The 19100-nt window shown below is 36.9% G+C and overlaps 1 protein-coding gene across 2 annotated transcripts; it reads left to right on the top strand.

Annotated features, from left to right (window-relative positions):
• Positions 1-1733: 1733 nt before the first annotated feature.
• On the top strand, positions 1734-19095 carry bmp7a (bone morphogenetic protein 7a). Of its 2 annotated transcripts, none has more exons than XM_067431049.1 (7): positions 1734-2389; positions 7981-8173; positions 13694-13836; positions 14865-15074; positions 15254-15330; positions 15425-15535; positions 18008-19095. In XM_067431049.1, the coding sequence occupies exons 1-7, from the start codon at positions 1993-1995 to the stop codon at positions 18155-18157; spliced, it is 1281 nt and encodes a 426-aa protein (XP_067287150.1). In that variant the 5' UTR covers positions 1734-1992; the 3' UTR covers positions 18158-19095. The 2 variants fall into 2 exon arrangements, with proteins under 2 accessions (XP_067287150.1, XP_067287149.1); XM_067431048.1 differs by having other exon boundaries at positions 14865-15080.
• Positions 19096-19100: the final 5 nt, after the last annotated feature.

Here is a 19100-nt window from a genome sequence, read left to right as displayed (position 1 = left end):
CAGGGTCCTGTCATGACGTGCCTGATGTTTGTTCCTTAATCAGAGATTAAGGCAGACAGGGAATGTAACATGGTACCCTGTGGCAGGCTACAGGTCAAGGATGTGCTGGGTGTTTTCATTGAACAGGTCGGGTGGTAATTGTGTGCTCAGATGGATAAATCTACAGTTATTAACCTCGAGAAAATAAAGCAGAATTCTGGTATGGCACTGAGCAAGCGACAGCGCTGGCTGACCAGTCAACAAAAATGCATCACTGTAGTGATGGTTTCTGCCAAAATACTACAGCTAATGTACTGTACAATAATAATGCATTATTATGGGATCATTATTGTACAGCTAATGTACTGTACAATAATAATGCATTACTATGGGATCTCATTATTGATTATTGTGTTTATTTATTTCATTTTGATAACTGATGGCTAAAACTAATTGTATTGTAATAATAACTGTAACTGGTATTTTGAAGAAAGCTACGACTGCTGAGTTCCCATAGTATAGGCTATTAATAAGTTGTGACACATTCATAACCAACATAAAAAAAAAAATTGTTGGGGGGGGGGGGGATTGGTCCACAAAGAATTAGTGACTATTGTGTGTGTGCATATATTCTTCACATTCTTCAAAATATCTTTTCAACAGAAGAATGAATTTCATACAGGTTTAGAGTAATTTGAGGTAGAGTAGCTTAAATGATGACATCATTTTAATTTTTTTGGGTGAACTATCTCTTTAATGCTGTTGTTCACTAAAAGAGTTGTCAACTATAGATGCAAATGCAAATTGTATTTTTTTTTAGGTTGTGTATAAATAGTCACATCACATTTACTCCTTTAAAAAAATAACTTAGTTAAACTTACAGATTACTTGATTTTAAAAGTAACTAAGTAAGATTACAAGTTACTTTATTAATTACATTCAGCAGTTGCCGACAACACCCCTGCCATCCCAACAGAGAAATGACAAGCGTTTTTGCCAACACTATCTTTATTGGAAGTGAATTTTTAACAGTAAAGTCAACAATGTATCTCTTGACATTTTAAATTAAAATTAAAAAAAATATTTCCTGAAAAAAATTTTTTTTTATATATATATATATATATATATATATATATATATATATATATATATATATATATATATATATATATATATATATATATACATATATATATATATATATATATATATATATATATATATATATATATATATATATATATATATATATATATATATATATATATATATATTCATTTTTAACTAAGGAAAATTACTAAAATGGTAACTCACAGTGAATTGCATGAATTACTTTAATCTGATCACTGGTTTGGAAATAGTAATAAGTTAGATTACTCATTACTGGAAAAAAGTAGTCAGATTAGAGTAACATGTTACAAAGTAACACGTTAGAATCACTGTATGTACACTGTAGTGCACGTCAGAAGCAGTGTGTGTGTGTGTGTGTGTGTGTGTGTGTGTGTGTGTGTGTGTGTGTGTGTGTGTGTGTGTGTGTGTGTGTGTGTGTGTGTGTGTGTGTGTGTGTGTGTTTAGTGTATAAGTAGGCTATTATTTATTTTGTTTATTTATTTATATAAAAAAGGGGTGGCATGTTACAGTAAGCTATTCCAACGTGTAAAACTGACCCCGAATTATAATAACGTAGGCTATTCAAATGTATACTACCTGTACTAATCAGGACATCATTTTCACCAGTATGTTGTTTACTAAAAGACAGCCCATGTGCGCGCGCCCCACCCACGAGCTTCAGCGGGCTATTTAAAGCGTGTAGACAACAGCAGAAACAACGAGACCATCAATGCATCATCGCAGATCATGCTGGATTTATCGCCGGACTGGATTATTCAACACATTCAGTATATTCAATATAAAACTCAACACAGCTTCAGGATATATTCAAATGAAGTAGCAAGACGTCAAGTTATCTAACTGAAGACTTTTTATTTTATTTTTAAGAATACGTTATTAAATATGTTTCCAGCGCTGCTGATCTCAACTTTGATAGTGGCGTGTGGTTGCAGTGTGCTCGCGGACGCGATGCAAGCTAACTTCACCCTGGATAATGACATTCAGTCCAGCTTCATCCAGCGGCGGCTGAAGAGCCAGGAGCGCAGAGAGATGCAGCGGGAGATCCTCTCCATCCTCGGGCTGCCGCACCGGCCCCGTCCGCTCCTGCACGAGAGACGCACCGCAGCTCCCATGTACATGCTGGATCTGTATAACGCCATCCATGAGGACGGAGATCAGCGCAGCGGGATTGCGTATTCTTATGAACCGGCGTACACGACCCCGGGACCCCCGATGATGACCCAACAGGACAGTCGCTTTCTCAGCGATGCCGACATGGTGATGAGCTTTGTCAATCTGGGTGAGCATTTATGATATATCATCTTTAGAACACAATTATTTAAAGCAGTCTCTATGGATTGCTAAAGGAATGTCATGATTTTGTACCAAATGTGAATCAAATCAAACTGATCTATCAGATGATCAGTTGTCATATTGCAATTTAATCAGTAGGCTATAACAAAGAGGATATGATCTTGGTGGATTCAATCACCTAGAAATGACTTAATAAAGTTTGTATGGTATTTAGGTCAAGCCTTATCCTATATCGTCCTAAAATCATTTAGGTTGTATTGGGTTCTTGAGCGATGACAACAAGTTTTATTGTTTTTATTTAAAATAATTGAAAAATAATTATTGGGTGCCAAAGTCATTTGCTTTCACTTTAACCCATTGCTTGTCCTAACAATAAGTGTTTTATAGTAAAAATTGTAAAAGCAATAAACTGGGATTATTTGGTTTGCGAAAATAATTTAATTGGTTTTAAATTATTGTATTATAGATATAAATAAGTTGATGTATGTTATTAATCAAAGCTCTTAATATTCTTAGTATTCTTAATATTCAATGTGTTCAGTAAATATATGCCCAAATCTGAAATATCAGATGCATTTTACATAGGCCTACAAATAATGTGTTTCGCAGTAATTCCATTACATAGAGATAAAAAAAAAGTTTAGTTTTTTTACACTTTATTTTAAGGGGACCGTTATAAGAACTGAGTAATATATAGGCTATACACACAATAGAGTTTTTTCTCGTAATTATGCATAATTTATTGTTATTAATAGTAGTAACCTTTTTTTACTTAAATTGACTTATTCAACACAGTTAAATGTAATGGCAGCAACAGTATATCCAATTTCCACAGAATCCCCTCAAAGCTCTGAGACATGGGGTTTAATGGGGCTTTGTTTCGCATGACTAGGATTTAGGGAGGCATTTTTTGGAGAGTGCTGAGGGCAGTAGACATGGAGGGTCACATACATCATCCAAACACTCTTGCTTTCAAGACTAGACCTCTTAGTGTTTGTGAACAGTTTGTATGTGTGTGGTCGAAAGAGATGCTGAATATTTGAAAGACAGGGTTTTCATTTTATTCCGAGATGTGGACATGAGTGCGGTTGTGTGAAACTAATGATGCAAATGTGTTTGCCAGAGTGTGTATTTATTAAGTCCGCAAGGGCAAGATCCGGTCAGTGCATTCCTTGAACATTTCTGGAGCCCTATTCCTGTCGTCGTTTCCTTTGGACAAGGAAAAAAAATATTCCAACGCACTATAATTTCATCAAATTAATTTGATGAAATGTTTTACACATTTAATGAGAGGGCAGGGTTATGATCTGTATGTAATCAGTGCTGGAGGGGGTGATCGGGCTGGTGTAGCACAGGGTGTTTTCTTTCTGGTGCCCGGCAGAATACTCACTCTGGAGCCCACCCTAGCAACAACTCAGAGCATCTCAGCAACCATGTAGCAATAAAACCTTTGCAACTCACCTTAGGAAACAGCTTTAAAGGCCTAACAACTACCAAGCAACCAGACTGTCAAGTAACTATTGTGGCAACTTCCTAGGTAGACATGCATCCCTTCAAATCTGAAATCTCTCTTTAAACTTCCAAAGATAGCACACAAGGATTATATAAACTTCAAACTTTACACCCTCTCTCCAAACTGCTCAATGTTTATATAGCCTTCAAATGGTTTTAAACTTCAAGTCAAGTTTTTTTTTTCTTCAGTCCAACTATCTAAATGTGTTCATTTTGACAGACCAAGATTCCATTTTAAAGTGGTTGGAATGGACCTATAATAAATAAATAAAAAAACATACATTTTAAAATCTTAAACAATGCGTTGTCAAGCTAACATCAAAGTTTGGTTTCCCAAACTTTCCTTTTCTAGGTTTAATTTGTGAAGAGGTTGTGGTTTTCCAGTAACCTGGATGTGACCTCATAGAGCAGCTTGTGGTAAAAATGAGTCCCGTTTTCCATGTTTACGTATTTCACATGCAAGTTTGAAACAGACACTGATGCTCCTGCTAATGAAAATGTTAAAATCCTCCACATTTCTTATCAGAATCTAGACATTTCGCACTTATTTGGCCTAGTACGTTTAGTCTGCCATGTTTTTAAACCCAAAAAAGCTCCATTAAATGAAGTGTTTGATATGGAACATAAGGGTGCAGAAGACACCTAATCAGTTTACATTTAAGATAAAAAGTCGACCAAGATTATCATAACCAAAGAGAAATGAACAGCGATCCCTTATGCGATTTGTTAATCCAAATTCCATGCAACGCTTAACTCAAAGTAGAAGCATGCACAACACGCAGTGTACAAATCCACCTGTTTATGTTCATAAGCTGATTTTAAAGAATGTAAGCAGATTTTACCTCAGATTTCTTGCCTCGCCATCAAAAGCCGATTAGACCCCCAATTAGTTTTTCAGCCATCTCAGAAAACACATTTGTCATTGTCTGTTTAGCATTTAGCCTAGCATTGAGACAATATAATGCTCTCTTGTTAATTTCGAAAGCCACTGTAAAGTTTATTCAATGTTTTAATTATCTTTGAATCATCTTTTGAGGGCTGATAATACTCATATATTGATATCCGTATTCGATTGATTGATTGATTGTTATGTAATTCGTTTTATTAATACCTTTAATTGATTGATAGCACATATTTTACAACAGAAAATGGCTTGCATCTGCAAGTGTAATGATTATTTTTACTCAGCAGAGATTAAAATAATTAAAACAGTTTGTTCTGCCAAGTGTATTTGCCCTCATGCCTGTCCTCAGATCGAGAATTAAGCGTTAGAACACAGCACATGGTGCCGCGTGCATATCTGAGTGCAGATCATTGCATCATGGTATTTCACATAAACGCACCAAACCTTACAAGCAATTATTGCCTCCATAAAATACCCATGTTTTCCTTTCCACTGTTTAATTGCGGTCAAACAAATGACTCGCTATTTTGAGTATGCACATACCTCAGAGTTCTTCCTCTCAGAGTGCTTCCCCCAGTAACCATGCTTTCGCAAGATAGTGAGATGTTGGAAAAGACTCTAGCATAGGATGTCATGAACTCACAGACAGGATGTGTATGAAAAGATGAGAGGAATCATCATGACGGTTTCCCTAAATACCTGCAGGAGGTCACTTGAAAACTTTTGAGTGAGTGGAGGGGTGGTACTCAATTTACAATGATTGGTTAGCATTGTAAAAACAGCACAATACCTCCAGGGAATGTTCTGCTCATGCCACCGTCAGACTGGAAATTCTGAGGATGGCCTCAGCTGGTTGGAAACAACACAGGGGTTAATTCTGTGTCGGCCAAGACTTCATTATGATTTTTTTTCTCTCTGCACTCATGGAGATACTTTATTTTAGCCTCTCTTGCTGTTTATGGGTGTGGATTAACACAGATTCAGATGCCAATTGCCAACAAACTACTGAAAAAATAGCTTTCAGAATGTTATGCTGAAATAGTCAAGGTGGTTACTTTGGTGAAAGCTAGCTGATCCCAGCATCCACAACCCAACATATGCTGGTGATATAGTGGTCTTTCAACAGTATAGGAACAACCTTGTCCCATATGTGGTCAGCTATATCTAGAATATTTGAAACAAGCCAGATGCTACTTAAGACCTCTTCCTTATCCGGTATTTGATTAATTTACCACAGTTTTACAGGTCTCTCAGGTTAGCATGGCAAGGAGTCTCCATCTGAGCCACCAATATACTATCTGAACATGCATGTGTATCCATTACGTATATGTATATGTGGGGCACCGTTGGTTTCCGGGCCAGGCCTTTAACAGAGCTTTTCTTGTGGTTGGCACATGTGTGTGATTGAAGTCTATGGTGGGTGGGTGCAGGGCCTGTGGTTTCTCCCCCAGCTTCACTCCCCAGGGTACCCAGCGCCCAGATCAATCACTAGCTTATGGAAGCAAACATTTCTTTTTTGGACACAGTGATGTGGGTGAGGCAATCAAGCGTAAGCGTTCAGTGTGACTCCACTGTGTTTCTGACAGAATGAAGTCTAGGGTATAGTGACTTATGCTGTGGTGTGAGTGTGTGTACTCGTTAGCTGGCAGCGGCACTGTGAAGTTAAATGAGACAAAAGCCTGTAGTTTGCAATGAGACCAAACCACCAAGAGTTTTTAAACAACTTGGCACAGATTCTGACATTTTACATAGAAAACGTCCATGCAAAATATCAGTTAATAACATTGATTGTGGAAGTCACTCCACAAACTCAATATTTTTTTAAAATGTATGTGAACTGTGATGCAAAATAGACACCAATTAGATCATAAAAGTATTTTAAATATTATTTCTGTCCACATAATGAGGACAGTCACATTGTGACTAATTTCCACATTTTTGTCTTAAAGGGTTAGTTCACACAAAAAGGAAATTTATGTCATTAAAGATTCACTCTAATGTCGTTCCACACCCGTAAGACCTCCGTTCATCTTTGGAACACAGTTTAAGATATTTTATATTTAGTCCGAGAGCATATGGAAGTGTATGCACACTATACTGTCCATGTCCAGAAAGGGAATAAAAACATCATCAAAGTAGTCCATATGTGACATCAGTGGGTTAATTAGAATCTCTTGAAGCATCAAAAATACATTTGGGTCAAAAAATAACAAGAACTACCACTTTATTCAGCATCTTCTCTTCCGGGTTTGTTTTCAATCCTCAAATAAAGATTAGAACGGTTATGAATCAGCGTATTGATTCATGATTCGGATTGTGTGCCAAACTGCTGAAATCACGTGACACTGGCTATTCGAATCATGAATGGAATCTTTATTTTCCGTTAAAATCTTTATTTGAGGATTGAAAACAATATATATATATATATATAAAAAGGGGCGGCAGTGGCTCAGTGGTTCATGTAGGTTGTCTACAAACCGGAAGGTTGGTGGTTCAATCCCCGGTTCCACCTGACCTAGTGTCCATGAGCAAGACACCTAACCCCCGACTGCTCCCGACGAGCTGGATGGCTCCTTACATGGTCAACATTGCCGTCAGTGTATGAATGGGTGAATGTGAGGCAAAATGTAAAGCGCTTTGGATTGCCATAGGGTCTGTTAAAAGCGGTATATAAATGCAGTCCATTTACCATATAATCTGACTCTTCCCAGCTTTATAATGGCAGCCCAAAAGTTGAATCTCAATAAAGAGCATCCATCCAATTTTAAAATAATCCACATGACTCCAAGGGGTTATTAAAGGCCTTCTGGAGCAAATCAATGGGTTTGTGTAAGAAAAACATCGCTGTTTAAAACTTTTTTATTAGATGGATGCACTTTTTTTAGCTTCAAATTGTGGGCTGCCATTATAAAGTTTGGATTAGCCAGAATATTTTTTAATATAACTCCCACTGAATTAGTCTTAAAGAAGAATGTCATATACATCTAGGATGGCTTGACGGTGAGTAAATCATGGGGTAATTTTTAATAATATTAGTAGATAATTGTATGTTTATGTGCAGGTAAATGAAAGGATAATAGAAATGTTGTTTGAAGGACAGTTCAATTGCATTTCATACATATTAACCGCATATTAACTCATTCTCCTCCCTCTTTCTGAAGTGGATCCAGATGAAGACCTCCATTTGTATCATCAGCACCGCAGAGAGTTCCGCTTTGACCTCTCCCGCATCCCGGCGGGCGAAACCGTGACTGCCGCAGAGTTCCGCATCTACAAGGACTTTGTGCATGAGCGTTATGAAAATGAGACATTCCATGTCAGTGTGTTCCAGGTGCTTCAACAGCAGTCCAAAAGGTATGTCATAATGAAATAAAAGCAAAACATACTTGTATCTTGTCATTCAGCTCATGACATCGCTCCGAACATTACTCTTTGAGTTGTGTGTGATTCAACAGTGCATGAAATTTCGAAATGCAATTAATTTAGATCCTTTTTGGAAACTACTTTACAAATCCCTTCTCATCTTCTCCCCGTACTCTTGTAGTACGTAACACTCACTTTCATGATCCAATCAATTATCAATTCATGATATCACATCTCGTCCTTTCATTAAAAATCTGTTCTTCTGTAAAATATGTCCGACTATGCAAGTCAAATCGACATGGCGTTTCACGTTGACTTTCATTTTGATGTGCATCTGTTTGCCCTGGGCCTTTAATGGTTTGGTTATTTATGTGTCAGCTGTAAAGGATATAATTTTTCAGATATGTAAAAGCTAATTCACTACTTTGGTATGTTCAATTTGGTTAGGTTTTTAATAGAGTAGTGTGTAAAAGCCTCTAGACATAATAAAAAACAGTGAGATGTCTGAAATGAAACATATGCCACCACTCACACTTTTTAAGCTTAAATGTGGGAGGGATGGACCTACACACACACACACACACACACACTGATTTGTCTGCCCAACAGTACATGTCTAGTGCCAGGGCTCCCACAGAATTCCTCAAACTGATTTACGGTGTGGCCGCTAACAAGCAGTGAGGGCAGCCGCCATTACAAAGCCATTACTGTCAATTATCGAGATGCAAAGTCCTCAGTGGAAGGGAGGTTCTCCGCCCCTGACATCTGGAGAAACACCCCATTCCTCCACTCAAAATGATTTCCCCTTCATTCCCTCATCCTTGATCACACCTCTTCTGGTAAGTTCTGATTGTGTCCATAAAATGAAAAACCTGAAGAAGTCCTCCAGGTGAGACGTGCCCAGACAGACTGTCTCTTTTGAGTTCTCCATTGCTTGTCCTAAATTACATGCATACTAAAGCATTATCCACCCCCGATGCACACATTCCCCGTGAAGACCACCCATTGTGAATCATCCTTCCTGCACCTCTCCCATTGTTATGCAGAGACGGTTCACCCCGTTGATGCGCACAGACAGCAAGGCGACTAGACACCTTGTCTCCTTATGCCCTCAAGGTTTGAAATCCTACCTGTAAGTCGAGTCATTGTTCAGGAGAGCCATCCAGAAGCCCCGTTTTCATCACCGGAGGACAATCTGATGTCTTTTAAGTAACGTCACATTTAATCAGAGAGAATTTCGAGCTGTTTTGGAAACATGTTGTTGCCTGTGCAGCGTCAGTTGTTTTTGATTTTATGGGTCATATGAGCCAGACCTCAAGTTTTTATCTCATGGAATAGAGGTTATTTTGTGTTATCTTTATCTGAGAAGGATAACAAGTTCTGGCATGAAATGACATTTTAGCTTCTCATTTCCTTGTCTGCAAAGTAAACCTCATGAAGAAATCATGATGTTAATGCTAATGATGCTCAAATTTGACTACATTATAAATGACGATTTACATTTTTAACTACACTGAAGTAAAAGTCTCACTGAGATATTTAAGGTGTGGCCACATTTACTGTTTTCTGGCGAATTTCTGATATTTGGTTTGGTCAGATTCGCTGCATTGATCAGAAAGCATCTTGTGTCATAATAAAATACATTGTGCATGTATTTCATTATGAGATACCTTTCGGACTGCTGTTGAAGCACCTGGAACACAAAAAGTGCATTATGTGTGAGCTATGCTTCATTCATTTCTACCGTGCTGAAAATCCAGCATTGCTGGACACCAGCATAAGGTATGTTTTGCATGCTAGAACATGCATGGGATGTTGGTTGCTTGTTTGCTGGTCACCTTAAGGGGAAGCGGGAGTACCTGGGGACCAGCTACACCAGCTCAGTTTTGCTTGAGAACTGCATGACTCTGCTGGTCCACCAGCTAGTCCAGCACTATACCAGCTTCAACCAGAATAGACCAAATTCATGCCGTGTTTATACTGGCTTTTTCAGCACTCTCAGAAAAAAAGGTACAGTGGAGGTACAATTTTTTTCCTTGGGGAACAAAACATATTACTGTACCTTTAAAGGTACACAATTGGTCCTTAGGGTACAATTATACCATTGTTTCCCTCAGTTGGGTGCTAGTGAGTCGCTGTCCTGGAGAGTTTGGTTCCAACCCTGAATGACATCTATAGCAGATCTTATTGAAAAATTAACAGAGAAATTTTGACAAAATTTTTTGATGTTTAATTGAAAATGTTTGGTCACCATTATGGAGATCAGTGTTCCCTTTAGTGTTCCCGTTTGACTTTGATTTTTAAGTAAGTTTGTGATTTTTAGTTACAGTGTAAACCAAGGTTATTATAGTTTTGCTTTTATAAATTAGTTTTTATTTTATTATCGTTTTCAATTTTGCTACAAATTTCAGTTTAGTTTTAGTTAGTTTTACAAATGGTTTTGCTAGTTTTAGTTTAGTTTTTATTTTGCAAATACATTTCTATTTAGTTTTTATTTATTTAGTTTCAGTTTTAGTTTTAGTAATTATAGTTTAGCAGAGTTACCATAATGAAGTGTAGAGACCAAATCAAGGTTTTTAATTTCAGCAAAGTTTAATTAACAGATTAGAGTTTAATCTTACTAAACATCCTTAAGTGAAATAACTTGATAAACGAGCATTATTGTTTAAACCCAGGAAGGTCTTACAAAACATGCGTAAAGTTGGGTCTTCACCTTTGAGCAAAAAAGCTTGAGTCAAACTATGACCTATACAGGATCTATCTTTAAGAACAAAATAGATGCAACGTAAAATAGAAAAGTAAAAATTATAAATTCCAGACAAACTCACTCATAACAGATGAAATATTGTTAAACAATTAAAAGCTTATTTTAATTTCTTCAGTAGTACAATGTAGGCTAGCAGTGTCTACACACTGTTTTGCTCTGTGTGTGTGTGTGTGTGTGTGTGTGTGTGTGTGTGTGTGTGTGTGTGTGTGTGTGTGTGTGTGTGTGGTCCCCTAAATTGAGGTCCCCATGGGTACAAAAGCTTATAAATCATACATAATGAGTTCTTTTGAAAATGTAAAAATGTAGAAAGTTTCCTGTGATGGGTAGGTTTAGGGGCAGGGGCAGTGTAGGGGGATAGAATATATGGTTTGTATGGTATAAAAACCGTCTATATGGCAAGTCCCCACAAAGATAGCGCACCAGACATGTGTGTGTGCGTGTGTGTGTGTGTGTGTGTGTTTGTTGTGCTATAATTGTAAAGGGGACCAATGTCCTCACTTCTCTAGTAAAATATTATGATAACTGACTAGTAAGGACATTCGACTGGTCCTCACTAGTTAAAAAGGCTTATAAATCGGCCAAAACATGTTTTTATTTAAATCTATTGTTTTGCACGTTCTTGGGATGGGTAGGTTTAGGGATAGGAATTGAGTTAGGAGATATAAAATATCATTAACCTGATACAAAATCAATGGAAGTCCATGCAATGTCCTCACTTATATAGTGAAACAAACGTGTGTGTGTGTGTCCTGGCATTCCCTACTTTGTGGGGAAATGTCTCCACACAGATAATAATATTATTAGTAGTAAATGATTATGATAACACCTTTGAGCCTGTCAATATTATGCAAACATGAAATCTCAAACGCACAGTAGGCTAGTAACGTTATTTGCTAATATAGTTGCTGACTTTTGTGCCTGCGTCTCTCGTCACGTAAGAAACGGCATTCTAAAACAGTGAGCTTAAAAGAAGTTCAATGTGCATCTCATTATCTTGTGTTATTTCCCCTTTCACTGCCACGGACGCATTGATTCTTTGTGAACTCCCGTTTAGGACTGGCGATGTGTTGCCTGTCTGCACGCGTCCGTCACAGGACAGCGGTTAATCTCCTCAGCTCACTTGACGCGCAGTAGCGCAATAGACACTCCCTCAACCGCCACAGTCAGATTTTCCACCACATTAAAGAGAGCTTATTAACAACGAAAACGAATATTTATTTTTGCTAATTATTATTTTATTTCAGTTAGTTTTTTAGTAAGACTAGTTAGTTTCGTTTAGTTTTAGTTTTTTATTTATTCAGATTTTTAAATTTTATTTCAGTTTACGAAAATGTTTTTTGACCAATAGTTTTAGTCTTAGTTTCAGTTTTCGTTTACGAAAATAACCTTGGTGTAAACAAAACACAATTGTTCAAAGCAAAATAACAAAATGTATCATGAAGAATAATGTTTGACTAAACTCATCACTGAATAAAAATGTTAATAAATAATATTCACCAACAATACTTTCTTGACACAGATCATATGTTCTAAATTGTGATTTTTAAAAAAATTCTAAGGGGGGGGGGGGGGGGGGGTTAGACGCACACAATATCAAGAATTGGCATATAAATTTCAATGGATGCAGCTGCAATGCATGCTGGGGGCCATGAGTTTTATACTGTGGCTTAGAAGGGTTTGAACTAAACTCTGGAGAACATCAAATCTCTAGGACCGAACTTGCCTAGCCTTGACTTGACTTAGAGGTACAAAAATGTACCCATTAGGGCAGTGGTTCCCAACCACATTCCTGGAGCCCCCCTAACACTGCACATTTTGCATGTCTCCTCAATCAAACACACCTGATTCAGGTCATCAGCTCATTAGTAGTGACTCAAAGACCTGAAATGGGTGTGTCAGTCAAAGGAGATATGCAAAATGTGTAGTGTTAGGGGGGCTCCAGGAATGTGGTTGGGAACCACTGCATTAGGGTACAGCCCCAGTGACGGCCACTTGTACCGTAAAAGGTACAATTTTGTACTCTTTTTTTTATTTGACAGTGTATTTACAATGAACAGAACTTTTTGGCCTGAGAAATGTTGCTCATGTTAGCCCACCTGTTAGTTATTTGAACAAATTTAAAAATGAAATTTCAGAATGTATCTTGTTCCTTACTTATTATGTTATAAATGACCATCAATGATTCCCTTGAAATGATGTGTTAAGAATTGATGTGCTTCTTTACTACTACTATTACTGCTGCTGCTGCTACTAAACAGATTATATATTTTATTTATTTTAACCTGGTGGACAATCAAACAGGCGAAAACTCCCACATACTTACACTGAACAAGGAGACCTGATTCAAGACATATCTAGGAACCAGAATGTCATAGAAACTCGGTGGTGGGTTACTACTAGTACTGACTAAGACAGCACCCATCACATGACAATATATATTGTGAACTTAGAACCAACAATTTAAATAGAAGATGTGGGAACACATTCTTAAATCAAAGCCACAATAACTCGTTTTTTCCCTCTGTATTTCATGTGCGGGGCTTCGTAGAACATTCTAGGAACTGCATAACAACACATATTTTAGAATCGCATTTAAGGTTTAGCATGGGCAAAGAGGACTCATTTTATTCAGAAAATGTAAAAATCGTGCTGTGTTTTTTATTGTTTCAGTCATCATATCCACTTTTTCTCAATCTTAGTAAAAAGCTATTGACTCATATATGACCTCTTCTGACCCTGCTTAGGGAGCTGTACCTGCTGGACTCACGAGTGATATGGGCGGCAGAAGAGGGATGGCTGGTGTTTGACCTCACAGTCACCAGCAACCACTGGGTCATAAACCCTGGTCAGAACTTCGGACTGCAGCTTTCTCTGGAAACCGCACATGGTAACCGCACATACACTTATCAACAAATATCAAGATATCTTTATAACATAACCTGCCAAACTTCCATCCTACCATATGGCAGAATCGCACTTAAAGGGATAGTTCACCCAAAAAATGAAAATTCTGTCATTAATAACTCACCCTCATGTCGTTTCAAACCCAAAAGACCTTTGTTCATCTTCGGAACACAAATGAAGATCTTTTTAATGAAATCTGAAAGCTTTCTGTCCCTTTACTGACAGCCTATGCAACTACCACTTTCAAGCCACAGAAAAGTATTAAATTCATCGAAAAAAGTAATCCATGTGACTCCAATGGTTTAACCTTAATTTTATGATGTCGGGATTGCTTTGTTTGGGCAATTTTTTATATACCACTTATACCAGTTTTATATACCAAATATACCACTTTTTTTTGCAAAATATTAATATGCAACGTCTTGTCTGATGCTGCCTTAACATGCTATCGGAAATTTCCTTCTTCCCCCTCGTGATTATGAGCTCATCACATTTAAATTTTGACTTGAGAGAGCGTTCATGTCATATTTATTAACTAGGAAAGTAGTATTTATGATCATTCTGATAGCACATGAAGGCAGCATTAATCTCCAATGTCTTTACTACCCTTCTGGAGCTTCAAAGTGATAGTTGCGTAGGTTGTCAACTGATAGACAGAAAGGTAGTAAAGTTTACATTTTATTTAAAAAGATCTTCATTTTTGTGTTCCAAAGATGAACAGTCTTACAGATTTAGAACAACATGAGCGTGATTAATCAATGACATCATTTTCATTTTTGGGGGAACTAACCCTTTAAACTGATAGTTGGCAAGAAGGAAAATTCTGTTATCATTTATTCACCATCATGTCGTTCCAAACCTGTATGAATTTCTTTCCTCTGTAAAAAGACGATAGAAGATATTTTGAAAAATGTTCAGGATGGCAAAAACAAACAATTGGAATGACATGATAACTCATAAGCAGAATATTTATCTTAAAGTCATCATGCAGCTCACTGTCGCCCTCTGTAGGTCAAAGAATGAACCCAAGGAGAGCAGGTCTGGTGGGCAGCAGTGGACCTCAGAATAAGCAGCCGTTTATGGTGGCGTTTTTGAAAGCGTCAGGAATCCACCTCCGTAGTGTACGCTCAGCATCAGGAAACAAACAGAGGGGTCACCACCGTTCTAAAAACCCCAAAGCTGGTGTTGCACCCAGCCAGGTGGCTTTAAAGACAGCCGAGGGTACAGGTGACACTTCTTACAATAAAATGTTATCTTGTCTTAGTTAATTGTTGTAATTTTCAGCCTTATGTATTTTTTTAACATTTATTTCTACCATCCGACATATATACCATTGTACTTAACCCTAATAAACATACAAATGTGCTACATATAATTAACCTTCCATCTGTTCTGTGCAGACGGTGCCAGTGTAGACCCCAAACAAGGCTGCAAGAAGCATGAACTCTATGTCAGCTTCAGAGATCTGGGATGGCAGGTACCGTGAGCTTCCTGTTTCAGACTCCTCTTTCATTGTATGCCTTTATCTCCTCTAAACTTTCTCTTCTCTTCTTTCTTTCTTTTGTTTCCAGGACTGGATCATTGCTCCAGAGGGTTACGCTGCATACTACTGTGAAGGAGAATGTGTGTTTCCTTTGAACTCTTATATGAATGCCACAAACCATGCTATTGTACAGACACTGGTGAGTCCTACAATCATTTGTCATTATTTAATGATCAACGTGTCATTCCAATGTCATATAGTAATTGTCTTTCTTACATGAATATATATATATATATATATATATATATATATATATATATATATATATATATATTTGTAGTTGTTGATATTTATGATTTATGATATTGTTAATAACACAAGTCGACTTTGCAATCGTGAATTGTGCAGCATGAATGGTGTAGCCTAGTTCAATAACCAGTAGCCTAATTAATATTAAGTTACTTACATTTTAGATCCAAACAACCTTTTTTGATCCAAAAGAAAGCAACACTCAGCGCGGTGTTTTGTAACTAAATGATTCAGCGTCTTGAATGAATCATTTGAATAAACGCCTCAGTGACTCACTTATGAAGACGATCACTTGCTGTCCGCTATTGGCGGTTATGTTTAAAAGTATAATTGCATGTTTTATTTAGAACATCAATCTTATAACATTATTTATTGCAGCTGTATTTTTTGCAGTTTAAATTATTTAATTTGATTGGTAACAGCCCTAGTGTATTTACTATTATAACTGAATTTATTAATCAAATGTAAGAATTTAACAGGAAAGATGATGCATGCATTTAATAAGATTTTAAAAAATGGCCTTTATAAAATTAAATAACGCCCTGGGGTGAATATCACAAATATGCAGATTTAAGTCGGCCTATGTTAAACTGACAGAACACTGATGAGAATATTACTACAGAATCAATATATGTATACCACCAATTTAATTTATTTGGATTAAATGAATGTTTAAGTTGATATTTAAAAGAAATATTGTAACTGTTACTAACTTTTAACTGCTGTAAAAAGCACCTTATTTGTTTAAAGTGTTTGCAGATCATATGTTATTGCACTTTTGTTCATTTAGCAACACTTTTGTATTCATTATTGATTTTTGCGAATACTGCGATCAATCACGATTAATCACAGAAAATCATGCGAGTAATCATGCGATTAAACATTGACATCTGGAGAAATATATATATATATATATATATATATATATATATATATATATATATATATATATATATATATATATATATATATATAAGTGCTGGGCAACGGTTAAAATGTTTAATCACGATTAATCTATAACTGTCAATAGCATCATACCTCACTGGTAAAATTACTGGTACGTCAAAAAAATTTGACTGGTACGTCATTTTGCTTCATGTTCCACACTGCTCATAAATTACTCAGGATTAATAAATAATCCTGGATATTCATAAAATGACGTTTCACACTGTTACGCCTTGTGCACACCGGGACGATTATGCGCACGTTTTTCAAGTCTTTTTGTTCCCAAGCAATTTTCTCTGGCAAATTCACTCCTTGACTGTAGATGGCGCTTTTCATTACAAATCAAATAGGATTTACCATTGAATCCTATTTGATCTGCAATTCCTCTCTATAACTAGCTTAGAAATCAAGCAAATCTAATTTAATGCCAGTGTCTTGTAAACAAAGAAGCTGGCGAACGGCGGTCTTTTGAATCCGCTTTGGCCGCGACTGGAAGACTTGGAGTTAAGCTTTTCTTTCAGAAAAGAACAAAGAACGGCACTGAAGTCATTCTTAAGAAGGGAAGATATGTTCGGAGTTTTGCTGATTGGATACGGCGAAAGTTTAATTATCAACTAGCTCTGCTTCACGTTGCTCTGGTTGGTTGTAGCTTGCCAAGAACACATTGATACCCAAGATGAAGACTTCTAGGAGGAAGTAAGCAGATGAAGAAGAAGATGCAACAAGGCAAGATGAATGTAGGGCTGCTGGTCTCTTTGGTGTCTGAACACAAACTTTATGACAAACGTCACAGCGACTACAAAAATCTCAATAAGAGGGAGTTGTTATGCAGAGGAATTGTATATTAAATAGTATTCGATGGTGAGTTTCCATCAAATCCTATTTGATCTGCAATCAAATCAAAAGCGACATCTACTGTCAAGAAGTGAATTTGTATTCATCTCCAGTATTCAAGCGACATCTACTGTCAAGAAGTGAATTTATATACATCGCTAGTGAAAATTACTTGGGTTTGAACACAGTCACATTAAAATGTCTCGAAAAACGCTGGTGATAAGCATGTGCGATAATCATCCCATCATACACAAGGCTTAAGACCGTGAAAGCGGTGCTCCAGAGTAGTGTTTCAGGTAAAAAGCAGTGCTAAGCCCTATGCTTTTACATTACAAGTGTGAAACATTTCTCTACAAGGCTAAAAGCGGGGTTAAGAACGACGATAACCCGGGTTTAAGTGCAGTGCTCTTAATTAATCCCTTAATTTTTCGGAAATTTGCTGAGATTCCTGTGGAGTTCTATACAGAAAATGGACATTAGTAATAAAAGTTTAATTCAATTATTTACCACTTATACTTATGCTCTGCAGTTGTTATCATTATAATGTTTCGCTTCAAATCATGTGTTTCTCTGGTCTTCTTAGGTCCATTTCATAAACCCAGAAACAGTCCCGAAGCCCTGCTGCGCTCCAACTCAGCTGCACGGAATTTCCGTTTTGTACTTCGATGACAGTTCCAATGTAATATTGAAAAAGTACCGCAACATGGTCGTCAGAGCCTGCGGATGCCACTAATCACAACTTCTGCCAATGACAGAGGGATTCATAAAGAATGGAAAAATATGGGATGCAAATACATACTTTTTTGACTATCATGTGCCCGGGGAGGAAAGAGACTCATTACTGGAGCCAAACTGGACTTTTCTGTTAGAAGAGAATACACTCAAAGCATACTTTTTCATGTAAAACTCAAAACTCCTGGAACTTTATGAGGTTGACCACAGCTAAGTCAAGTGTGTGGCGTTCTGGCTTTCATTTCTGTATAGAGAGCCAAGTTTAGAGTATCAAAGAGGACATAAGCAGATACAGAGAGAAAGAGAGAGAGAGAGAGAGAGAGAGAGAGAGAGAGAGAGAGAGAGAGAGAGAGAGAGAGAGAGAGAGAGAGAGAGAGAGAGAGAGAGAGAGAGAGAGAGAGAAACTGGCCTCAAAGATTTAACCAGACTGATCAGAGAAGACGCAACTGATTTAAGCACATAGAGATTTAATTACAAAAAAACACTTGTATGGCATGATTTCTGGATAAAATCTGGCCATGACTAACCTTATCAAAACGTCTGAGACCACTAGTGAAAATGCTTGTATTTTGGTGAAATGAAAATATTTTTATTTTTTTATATTTTTCATATTTCTTCCTTTAAAAATTATATTATAAGCATAACGATGTGAGTAAAAAAAGAAAAGATGAACAAATATGGATTTGAAAATGTTTTAGTGCTTGGTATGTCCTCTTTTCAGCATGATTTGAAAATGGAGCAACTTGTGTGTTTCATTGGAAGAATTCATCTTAAATATTTATTTTTTATTTTACATCAAACTTGTTATTTCCTGGCTTAAATGAGATGTTAAAGCACAGAAATCCCATGTGGTCGCAGACTTTTAGACCCCACTGTATTACAGCATATGCGTTATAAATATAAATTATGGGTGTCCATTACAATAATCGAAGCAATGTTTTCTC

This window comes from Pseudorasbora parva, chromosome 22, assembly GCF_024679245.1.
Source record: "Pseudorasbora parva isolate DD20220531a chromosome 22, ASM2467924v1, whole genome shotgun sequence".
Classification (NCBI taxonomy): domain Eukaryota; kingdom Metazoa; phylum Chordata; class Actinopteri; order Cypriniformes; family Gobionidae; genus Pseudorasbora; species Pseudorasbora parva.
Note: the sequence above shows the minus strand (reverse complement) of the source record. Positions and strands in the feature narration are given on the sequence as shown.